General features: G+C 39.3%; 1 protein-coding gene across 1 annotated transcript; it reads right to left on the reverse strand.

Annotated features, from left to right (window-relative positions):
- Positions 1–7262: 7262 nt before the first annotated feature.
- On the reverse strand, positions 7263–10791 carry LOC107823348 (putative late blight resistance protein homolog R1B-17). The gene is made up of 2 exons (XM_016649974.2): positions 7798–10791; positions 7263–7581 (listed from the first exon to the last, which is right to left on the reverse strand). The coding sequence occupies exon 1, from the start codon at positions 9790–9792 to the stop codon at positions 8908–8910; it is 885 nt and encodes a 294-aa protein (XP_016505460.1). The 5' UTR covers positions 9793–10791; the 3' UTR covers positions 7263–7581; positions 7798–8907.
- Between the last annotated feature and the right edge of the window lie 1222 nt (positions 10792–12013).

Here is a 12013-nt window from a genome sequence, read left to right on the forward strand (position 1 = left end):
GGAAGGGCATAATATCTGGCCTGGCCTCCCCCTCTAGGGCGAACTCTAACTCCCCGACCTCCACCTCTAGCTGGCTGGGCAGGTGGGGTAGCAACTGGAGCTGTAACCATATCCTGAGAACTCTGCAGGGCACGCTGTGGCTGAGAAGTCTGTGGAGGTGCACCCCTCCCAAGTCTGGGGCAATCCCTCACCATATGGCGTGTGTCACCACACTCAAAACAAGCTTTGGGAAGACGTGGGGGCTGTGACTGGCTCAGGCTAGGACTGCTGGACTGACCTCTGAAAGCACCCCGTAGAGGAGGCGCGCTAGAAATCGGAGGTGCATAATAAGGCTCCTGAGGCCTAGGAGGAGCTGGACCACTATTGGCTGCTGCAAGAGCTGAATGAACTCATATAACCCCTACCATGATGACCTGCAGTTGGGGCACGGGCACCAGAATAATGGCCCGACTCTCGAGACCTCTTGGCCTCCCTCTCCTCTCTTTCCCTAGCATGCATACCCTCAATCCTCCTAGCAATGCTCACCACCTGCTGATAAGGAAAATCCATCTCCAACTCACGAGCCATGCTAGACCTGATACTAGGAATAAGTAGCTCAATAAACTGGTGAACCCTCTCGCGAACAGTAGAAACCAAGGCTGGTGCATGTCTAGCCAAGCTAGTGTAACGGACATCATACTCTGAGATAGTCATAGCACCCAGGCGAAAATGCTAAAACTCAGTGCGCCACGCATCTTTGAGGCTTTGAGGAACAAACTCTATTAAGAATAGATCTAAAAACTGGGTCCAAGTCAGCAAAGAAGCCTCGTCCGGACTGTCTAACTCATAGGTGTGCCACCACTCATAGGCGGCTCCTCGAATTTGGAAAGTAGTGAAGGAAGCCCCGCTCGATTCTGATATACCCATGGTACGAAGAATGCGGTATCACTCCTCCAGAAATCCCAAGGCATCATATGATTCTAACCCACTAAATACGGGAGGATCATACTTCTTGAACCTCTCAAGTCTCCGCTGCTCATCCTCCGAAGTCGATGCCCTATCCTCGGGTTGGCCTGGGGCTACAAGAATAATCTCTAGGACCTGATCAACGTGCACTCGCTGCTCAGGAGTGCGGGCAGCAGGAGTCTGTGCTCCTCCCCCGGCCTGAGATATGGCTGCAGCAAGGGAAAGCAACCCTGCCTGAGCCAAAGAGGTGTACATGCTCATGAACTGCGCTAGAGTCTCCTGAAGTGCTGGAGTAGTAGTAGCAATATGCGTATCAGGTGCCTGGACTCCAGCTGGAACTGCTGGTGGTACCTCGGCGGTAGCTCGCGCAGGTGCTCTGGCTACACCACATGCGCGTCCTCGACCTCTTCCCCGGCCCCGACCCTGACCTCTAACGACTGCAGTAGGGGCGCGAGTGCCTGGTCATCTCGGGTAGCACGTGTACTCACCATGTGTGAGAGAATATAAGACAAAAGTTTAGAATTGTGATGTCAAAATATCGCACGACAAGGAAATCCAATGAAGTGGAAATTTTCCTAACAGTGACATAGCCTCTCATAGATAAGTACAGGCATCTCCGTACCGATCAGCGAGACTCTAATAAACCGGCTTGTGATCCATGACTCCTATGAACCTAGAGCTCTGATACCAACTTGTCACGACCCCGGTTCGTCGTTCGTAAACCATTGTGACGACACCTAGTCTCTACGATTAGGTAAGCCTAAAATGTGGAAGATAAACCAAATTTGTGGAAGAAAATAATTTAAAACAGAAATAGAGTAATAAAACAACGTTTAAAAGTGTCGCTCGACATACACAATATTAACTCTTAAAACCAATACATTTTCCCAAAACCCGGGAACCCATGAATCACAATCTAAGAGATAAATAAGAATCTCTAACTCTAGAAATGTCTAACCAAAAGGGGAATACTGAAGGGCTATACTATTATATCAAGATAGAAAGGGACTCCTCGGTCTGCGGACATAACAAATATATCTCGAAGTCTCTACAGAAGCGCCTCGCCTCAAGGATGATAAGACAGAGTAAAAGTACTTGGATCTGCACATGAAAAACATGCGCAGAAGAGGCATGAGTACACCACAGCGGTACTTAGTAAGTGCCAAGCCTAACCTCGGTCTGGTAGTGACGAGAAAGGTCAGGGCCCTACTGAGTTTAAATAAAATATAAGGTATAACAGTGTATAATAAGACAGTATAATTAAGTGCAACAGTAAGAAATAACATAGAATAGAAAGAATAACAACAACAACTAGAACAGAGACAAAATAATCACGGAAAGGAAATACAACTCAAGAGAGAGATAACAACCGGGGTACCTTCCAGGATACCGTCTTGTAGTCCCAATTACATCTATCCAGTGGATCTCCTGGGATACCGTCCCGTAGTCCATCATATGTATCCAAAAGATCTCTCGGGATCCCGTCCCGTAGTCCAACTATCAGTGCGCGGGGATCTACCGGAATCCCGATCCATAGTCCCAAATATAAATACCTAGTACTGGGAGAATCTGCCATGTGCAGTCCCGTAGTTCCATATAACTATGTAGAGGGATCTACCAGAATCACACATCCGTAGTCCCAATTAAACAGACAAGGGAGATCTACCGGAAACCCACATCTATAATCCCAAATAAATAGACAAGGGGGATCTACCGGAATCTCACATCCGTAGTCCCAAATAAACAGACAAGGGGGATCTACCGGAACCCCACATCCGTAGTCCCAATGTAAATACACAGCAGCAACAGGAAAATATTCAGAAATGACAAATTTCATATTAAGGCAAACAAGTAATTCTAGCCTAGCATGCTGCACAGAATTCAGGTAAGACAGTTTGAGCAAGTAAAGCAATTAAGTCACTTAGACATGCTTTCCTAAGCTAACAACAGGCTTAATAATGCAAGTAATAAAAATAGAAAAGAAAACATACTAGTAATTACTTAATGAAAAACAAATTTACAACAATTAGCACAAGTACGCACTCGTCACCTCACGTACAAGGTATTTCAATAACCAAATATACCAAATCCTAAGGGAATGTCCCCCACACAAGGTTAGACAAGTCACTTACCTCAAAGCGGCTCAATAATCAATCCTAAACCACGCTCTTGCCACGAGTACTCGACTCCAAATGACCCAAATCTATTCAATTCAATTTCATAACGTAAATAACACTTCAAGTAACTGATTCTACAAAGAAATTCTAAGCTAAAATTTACATTTTCAGAAACCTCGTACCCTCACGAGTCTATACATAACAAGAACACTGAAATCAGAGTTCAATTGACCCCCTAAATACCCATGTTAAGGTCTCTTAATCTCAAGCCCTAATTACCCATTTTTCCCAAATTCTTCACCACCAATTAGGTCTTTAATCACATATAACGAGTTATGAAGTCAAAAATATTACCTCCAAGTGATTCCTCTTGAATCCCTCTTTAATCCCCTTCAAAAAGCTTCAAAATCGCCCAAAATGGAGGAACTTAGGCTCAAAACCGCGGAATAGGCCTTCTAAATTATTCTGCCAGGTATTTAAATCCTTCTTCGCGAACACGGTCAAAGACTGGCGTTCGCGAAGCACAAATTGACGTTGACCACTTTTCCTTCTTCGCGAACGCGCCCCTTTATTCGCGAACGTGAAGGCTCAGCTTCCCAGCCCATCGCGAACGCGACTCCCTTCTCGCGAACGCGTAGTTCAAAGACCTCATCCCTTCGCGAACGCGGGACCTCCATCGCGAATGCGAGGGTCCACTTATGAACGCAAAGAGCTACTGGTCTGCAACACACACATCAGTTTTCTGCAACTTCAAACATCATGAAATGGCTCGATTGACCACCCGAAACTCACTCGAGGCCCCCAGGACCTCAACCAAACCTACCAACATATTCCATAACTTCATTCAAACTTGTTCGAACCTTCGGAACGCTCAAAACAACTTCAAAACACCTATTTTTCATTGGATTCAAGCTTAAGAATTTCAAAAACTCTAAAAATATGCTTTCGATCAAAAAGTCTATCAAATCCAACGGAGCACACACGTCACATTAAACACTACGGAGCTACTCCAACTTCTGGAATTCCATTCCGACCCTCAGATCAAAATCTCACTATCGAACCGGAAACTTCAAAATTTTACCTTTCGGCACTTCAAGCCTAAATTAGCTACGGACCTCCAAAATACAATCCGAACACGCCCGTAAAACAAAATCACCCAACGGAGCTAAGGAATCATCGGATTTCCATTCCGAGGCCGTCTTTGCATTGTTCCGACTACGGTCAACTTTCCAACACTTAAACTCTCATTTAGGAACTAAGTGTCCCAAAACTCTCCGAAACTCAAAACCGAACATCTCGGCAAATCAAATTAGTAGAAATAAACTCGGGGAAAGCAGTTAATAGGGGATCGGGGCATTAATTGTTAATACGACCGGCCAGATCGTCACACAGTTGTTCTTGGACATGCTTAACGCATATAATCTTCATTGAAGATGAAACAATTCAAGTTCTTTAGATATAAAGAGTAGGAGAAGAAATCTATAAAGAGCATACATAAAAAATAAGAATACTTTGATTCCCCAAAGTATTAATTATATCCCCCAATTGGAAGCTGCCAAAAAATCTCAAAGTAGCTAAAGAAATGCAAAGCCCTGCAGAACTTGTTTGACTACTAAATTAAGTCAGAAATATAAAAAAGAATTGATCAACCAATAAAAGATGAATATTTTAGCCATCAAACTAGAATCATCTACCGATGAAGTAGCCATGATTAATTCTAAATTTATAGGTACTGAAATTTTAGTAGACAATATGTATAATTGGTTGAATATATACCTTGACGAAAATTGTTGGGTAGATTTCTTAAGCTGTCATTGAAAGCAACTTTTCTCCAAGATCACCAGAAATTGTAGCGATTGTTAACTCACTTTCATCAGTAAGATCAATTTGGAATAATTACTCACGGGACAAAGTAAAAATAATCACTCACATGAACAATATACCACTGAAACTACTTTCTAAAGAACATCATTTTAGCATCGACTCTAGTCCTTCGAGAAATTGAAAAAAAAAACATACAGTTAACTCGCCGAATCAAATTACAAAAGGAATTATACAGAGTTAAAGAAAGTAAGTTGATGGTTTCCAATAATTGAATGGCTGGTTCTTCAACAGTAAGCAACTGAATTACAAAAACAAACTCAATCCATACAACATAAATAATAACACATATTAATAGCATAAAAATCTCAATTAATGTTACACACTCAACCATCATTCGTTTCTCCCAAATTCTAGCAAGTCTAACTAATAGGTCAATAAAGATGGGAAGAAATCACCAGCAAAATAAATCTCCTAAAGATTACTGATCTGTGAGGATTGAATCACATGCATAAAATATAAGTTAGAGACGCAAAATGTAATCAGGGAAAACAATCTTCAATCTCTGTTGCACTAAGGATCAAATACCAGACATGTATGAGAATATCAGACCAAATTACTGACATGCATGTAGAAAATCCAACAATAAACTACCAAAAAGAACCCAAAAAGGGAGTGAGACAGAATGAGAGAGAGAGAGAGAATATAGGAAACTAACATACATCCAGCAGATAGCGATTAGCAACGAAAAAGGTGCAACAAACAATAAAACAGATGCAAAGAAAAACTCACCAAAACAAAGTTCACACTTTGAATTAGTGAACATCGGATAGAGAATCAGAAAATATTTGAGAAACTCTCAAAAAGGAGAAACGGATCAGTTAGATAGAGAAGTAAAAGAAAAGGGGATAGGATTCGACAATGACCATGGTAGAGTATCAAAACAAGCAAGACGCGTGTTTATAGCGTATCAGTAAAAGTCTTTAGAACTAATATTATAAGTATTACCAATTTAACCTTAGAAGAGTTCGCAATGCTAAGAGTACAACGCTTAAAACTTTTTGTACAACCACCTAGAGCAGTGTTCGTCCTTTCAAACTCTCATTTCTAAATAGTAGAAAAATACTAGTATCTACTTCATGGAAAAAAAAAAAACATAAATGATCACTAGAGATAATACATTTGAACTCCAAAGAAAATGGACATAATCAGTAACAGAATAAAAATACTCCATAAAATATCTAAATTTCCTAAGAAAAAACTTAAAAAATATATTTAAAAAAATATACATTGAAAACATATTAAAAATAGGAAAAATAGTTTTAAAAAACAGAAAACATACCTCTAAGAAGGAGGAGGACCGGTCGAAATGAAGACGAAAGGGGTTTTTGCCTTTTATTTTCCGACGATCGATGACTTATTATCGCCAAATATAATTATTTTAAGAAATTTAGTGAAAGTCGAGTGATTTTGTGTTTAGAAAAATAAGTTTAGGATTTTCGTGCAATTATAAACTGAGTGACTGTGTAATTAACCCTTTTGTAAGAGTTGAACTCTCTGAAGATATAAGTGTGTGTATTTATTTCCCTCTTACATCCTCCAAAATGATAATGTAAGATGAGCATAAGGACAACTTTCACCTAATTGTGACTGAAATATGTAGGAGCTGCCTGTACTGTAGTAAGTCCATATGCTAGCTATTGATAATGTTAGGATCCGAAACTCAGGTAGTGCGGAATTTAGCCAAATAATATTATAATGTCAATAATAAAGACAATGTAAGTTGATAACAACGACAAAAAAAAGATACCAATTTAATATGGTTCAGTCAGTGTGACCTACGTCCACAAGCGAAGAAGAGCAATTTCACCATACCAATAAGAGTACAAAATTAGAATAAATACTCTAATTAATCCCAAATACCCGAAGAGAATAACCCACTAGATCACTCCAAAGAAAGGGTTCACATAAATATTTCCTAACACTTAACTCTCATACAAAATACTCTTAATAACTAAAGGAGGAGAAGAAGAAACAAGAAATGAAGACTCAAGTCTTGTTGGTGTGTCTAAAATGAACTAATGGTCTTTGGTTTTGTAGGCAAAAAAGCCTTGGCCTCCAAGGTGTAAGAGAAAAGATACAGCTTGTGCAAATGATATCTATTACACAATGCAATATTTTTGGGTCCCAAAGAATATTATCAACAAGGTCTACTTTGCAAATATACTTATGCTTATGTGAGATGGAGTTCACTAACCAAAATATTGGTTATATTACAAATAATAAACCACAAAAGGAATTCCAACAATTAAAAAATCTTTTATATATATGATGAGAGACAAAGGAAAGGAAAGGAAATGATGAGATTCCAATGTTCGTACTGCAATAACATCTGAAAAAAGGAAATCAATACATGTCAAAGTTGAACTCTATATAGGAGTTTTAGGCTAAGAACGGGAAAAAAAGGAGAATTTTAGAAACAGTAATAAGAAAAATGTAAAAAGAGAAAGAAGGATCAAATTACTATTTACAGCTAATTAGAATATTACATGTAGTATCAGCACAAAGAATTAAGTAATATAAAGAAACTAGTCTGTGAAATCGTTTCAGTGAACTGCTTCTTGGATCTTGGAAAATACAGCTTAATTCCTGGTACTAGACGGAATTCAAACGCGTTCTTTGACGTAATCGTAGAGATCTGCAATAAGAAAGAAAAGCCAATAACTCCTATTATATTCTTTAATTTTCCAACAAAATTAATTATATTCTTGGTGGAAAAACTAAATAAAGTGTTACTTATATAGGATGCCAAAGTATGAGAAAGGGAAGGGAGCCTATAAAATATGAACATATATACAGTTGAGGAGAAAATAAAGGAAAGTGAAAAACAACAATTAATTCTGAAAGTCGTTACCTTCATATATATATATGCGAAGAGCAAGACAATCACTTCCCGCCATGGCAGCTACTTCCTCCTGAATTTCTCTGGCTGAATCCACAATTAGACCGCATTTATACAACTCAATTGACTCCAAGGTGTATGTATCTGCAAAGGCTATAGGAATTCGCCTAAGAATCTTGATTTTCTCCAATACGAGGCGTTGAAGATTTGGAAAGTTAACATTGGTAGCCTCCCAGAGTTGTGTCTCTGTGTCATCAAGTAGAAGGAACTTTAGCTGCTTGAACTCATCTTCCTCCTTTAATTTCCATACCTCACCTCTGAATGCATGACATCTAAGTTTGAGTAGTTGGAGATTTGGTAACTTGGCAAGATTTGCCATGTCTTCCCAGGGAAGCCAACTTCCAGATAGGGTCAATCTCTTTAGCGATATTGGGAAACAACATTTAGCCAGAGAGAGTTCCCTTCATCAAAGGAACACTCTAATACTCGGAGTTTATTCAAGTAGAGCAGGCTCCAACATGTTTCCTCTAATGCTTTGTATTTTTCCCCGATATCATAGATACGTAATTTCTTTAGATGAGGAAGGCCAAGAAATACCTCTTTTGTACAGCTAGCAAGACAGAGACTGGAAAGCTCCTGCAGATGTTGCAGACCCAACTCGTCTACCACATATGGGTTGGGCAAATAAGTGCTACCATGTAGACGGAGATGCCTCAGCTGCTTCATATTCCAGATATGGTTAGGTAAAGTTAAAATTCCACGCCACTCCAGATTGTGATGAACAAAACTAAAGGTTTGCAGGTTATGCATATATTCAAGTGATTCAGTAAAATGATTGTCTATGTGAATCTCAAGATAGCTGAATCTAAGGTCATGCGACGCCTGAAGATGAAATGATACCTAGGAATGGCAGCCAACACCCTCAAAGCTTTGAATTCCAATGGTTTTCCTATTGTTTTATGAGGTTCCTTGAAAAGATACAAGCAACGCAAAAATTTTGCTGACTTGGTAAAGTTTTCCCCTGAAATGCGTGTATGCAAACTAAAGCGAGGAGTCTCATAATGAAAATTAGGAATTTGATTAGTTCTAAACACATCCGGAAGCGCTCACATCCCCAACAAGTCATGCATACGGCAAATTTTTGATCCGGCCATTGAGTTTCCCCCTTTTGACCATTATTAAATTTCTGCTAGCCAGATCTTCCAAACAATCCTCTGCCACTTTTTCCAGGCTTCTCAGCTTATCCCTCTTCAGAAAACCCTCTGCAACCCACAGACGAATTAACCGCCAAGCATCAATCTCAGAATCCTCAGGGAATGCTCCCATATGGAGGAAACAAGGTTTGAGGTGAATAGGCAGGTGATGGTAACTGATCGCAAGCACTGCTATGCATTCATTCGGATAACTTGTAACAACTTCATTCACATTTTCAGATACAGTTACCCAGTTTTCCCTTTTTGGGGAAATCCTAGAGAGATGCCCAGCAACCACCAAAATTGCTAGAGGCAGTCCCTGGCATTTTTGTACTATTTTCTTCCCGATATCTTCTAATTCAGAATGACAATTAATGTGGCTTTTCCCCAACAACTTATTCTGAAGTAACTTCCAACTCTCATCTACCCCTAACGGCAGCACTTCAAGAGGAGGGATATCAGGGTTAGCATACTCAGCCACATCTTTTAGCCTCGTAGTCAGAATGATTCGACTTCCATTATTGTCATCAGGAAGGGTTCTCGCAATCAAATCCCAAATCTTTGTACTCCAAATATCATCAACTACGATAAGATACTTCCGACCCTTAAGTGCTTTATATGACTGGTCCATTAACTGGTCATCACTCATTCCCTGAAACTCGTATCCTGTAAGGCTACGTGCAAGGCTTGGCAACACTTCGTTTAAGTGATATTCTTGAGATATAGTAACCCACGTTTGGATGTCAAAATGTGATCTAATTGATTGATCATCTTGAGCCTTTTTAGCAAGTGTGGTATTGCCACATCCACCCATTCCCAAAATAGGAATGACGTTCTGCTCAGAAGCTAATCCAAGTAGTGCATCAGTGAGTTTTCTCAAGGAATTCGCCAAACCGACTGTATCATCATCATCATCATCATCACCTAGAAGGGAAGTAGGAGCAAGGTTTGAAGAAGAACCAGCTACCAGAGAATGTCCCTTTTTGAAGAAATGATCCTCATCATCAGGGGGGCCAAGGCAACGAGCATAGGTTTCAGTGGAGAAGGAGTTAATCCGCCTCACCTATTTCTTTACAGCATCAATCTTGTCTACCGCTTGAGGCAAGACTCGAAGAAGAACCCCTACTTCATCCTGAAAAGTCTCGTCAATATTATTCTCTTCTTGTTGCCTCCATCATTCTCTCATAATTTCCGCAACATTTGATTCAAGCACATCTTCAGCTTGGTGCATCGCTGATCTTATCTCTGCCTCAAAATATTTGAATGTATCATATTCCTGTTTCTGGTGGCTAGCGTTCTCAAGAATATTTTGAAAATATTCAGCACTGGCATGGAGAGAGTCAATCATCTCTGCAGTTTGACCATGGATCAATGCTGGATAAGTCTTTTGGAATAGCTCCAAAGTTTGAATTAAAGAGTTCACTGCAGGATAAGCCATTACTTTCAATTACTCAGTGGGAGAGAAATGCTTTCAAGATTTACTATAAGCTCTTTCGAAACTTATACTAGCTAGCTAGCACTTAATTTTCAGATCAGCTTGGTCAAACAGCAATTTGGAAAGCCAAATGGGTGTTCATGGAGGATGGTTCTATTTTCAACATTAGTGCAAAAGAAGCCTATTTAAACTAATTAGTGCAAAATAAGTCTACTTAAACTAATAAGCGAAAGAGAAGTGGCCTTCTATTTAAAAATTAAAATAAATTGATCTATTTAAACTAACCAGCGCATGCAAGAGAAGTTTACTTAAACTAGAAGTCTATTTAATTACGACAAATGGCCAAATATACCTTTGTACTGTAACAAAAAATTTAAATATACCCTTTGTTATAATTTGGATCCAAATAATACTATTGATTCTAATATACTCCTCTTCTTTTAAAAATGTTCAAGGTGGACATTCAATCCTACGTGACACTGATATTTGATGAGGTGGATGACACATGACATACCACCTCAGCGCCCATAATCCATATATAAAAGACTAAAATTTGAAATACAATATTTTTTATGGTAGCGATAATGGTAGCAATGGTGGTGGGGGGGAGGAAATTTTAGTGGTGAAAACAAAATAGGAGGGGTAAAATGGGTTAGGGGCGCTGAGGTGGCAAGCCATATGACATCCGCCTCATCAAATATCAGTGCCACATAGGATTGGATGTCCACTTTGGACAAACTTAACAGAAAAACAGTATATTTGAACCAATAGCATAACGATATGGGTATATTTGGACTCAAAGTATAAAGACAGGGTATATTTGGACTCAAAGTATAACGAGAGGTACATTTAAGAGCCCGAAACCAAAGTGTGGTCTTTTTGGAGTCAAACAACCAAAATAGGTGAAAAAAATAACGGATTACCATTTTATATATAGCGGGGTTATTCACGGCGCTATACCTTAACGACACGTTTATCCGAAAAGCTTTTATGTGAAAATATGAGATATAGAAATTTCTAGAGTTAAAATTTGAATATGGTTGACTTTGGTCAACATTTTGAGCAAACGGACCCGGATCTGTGTTCTGACGGTCCTGGGAGGTCCGCAGTAAAATATGAAACTTGGGCGTATGCCCGGAAATGAATTCCGAGGTCCCAAGCCTTAGAAATAAGTTTTTGAAAAAAATTATTTTGCTGAATTATTTATGAAATAAAGAAAAGAATTAATGATTGAAACCATTGGTATCGGGCCCGTATTTTGGTTCCGTAGCCCTGTACAAACTTGTTAAAGTATTTAAATGATAATTGTGAAATTTGGTGAAAAATGGAGTTATTTGACGTGATTTGGACCTCAGGTTGAAGAGTTATGAACTTTAAGTGTTCTTGATGAAAATGATGAGTTTTGAGGATTAATACATAGTTTTACATGTTATTTTCATGATTTGATTGCATGAGTAAGTCCGTATGATGTTTTTGGATTAGTGTGCATGTTTGGTTTGGAGCCCCGAGGGCTCGGGTGAGTTTTGGATAGGCCATAGAGTGAAATTTGGACTTAGGAAGTTGCAGGTTTTAGCTGGTATGTTGTAGGTCTGCAGGCTTC

Source organism: Nicotiana tabacum, chromosome 7, assembly GCF_000715075.1.
Source record: "Nicotiana tabacum cultivar K326 chromosome 7, ASM71507v2, whole genome shotgun sequence".
Classification (NCBI taxonomy): Eukaryota; Viridiplantae; Streptophyta; class Magnoliopsida; order Solanales; family Solanaceae; genus Nicotiana; species Nicotiana tabacum.

Excerpts from the sequence above, each read along its gene's own strand:
- LOC107823348 (XM_016649974.2), bottom strand. The coding sequence starts at position 9,792 with ATGGGTGGATGTGGCAATACCACACTTGCTAAAAAGGCTCAAGATGAT.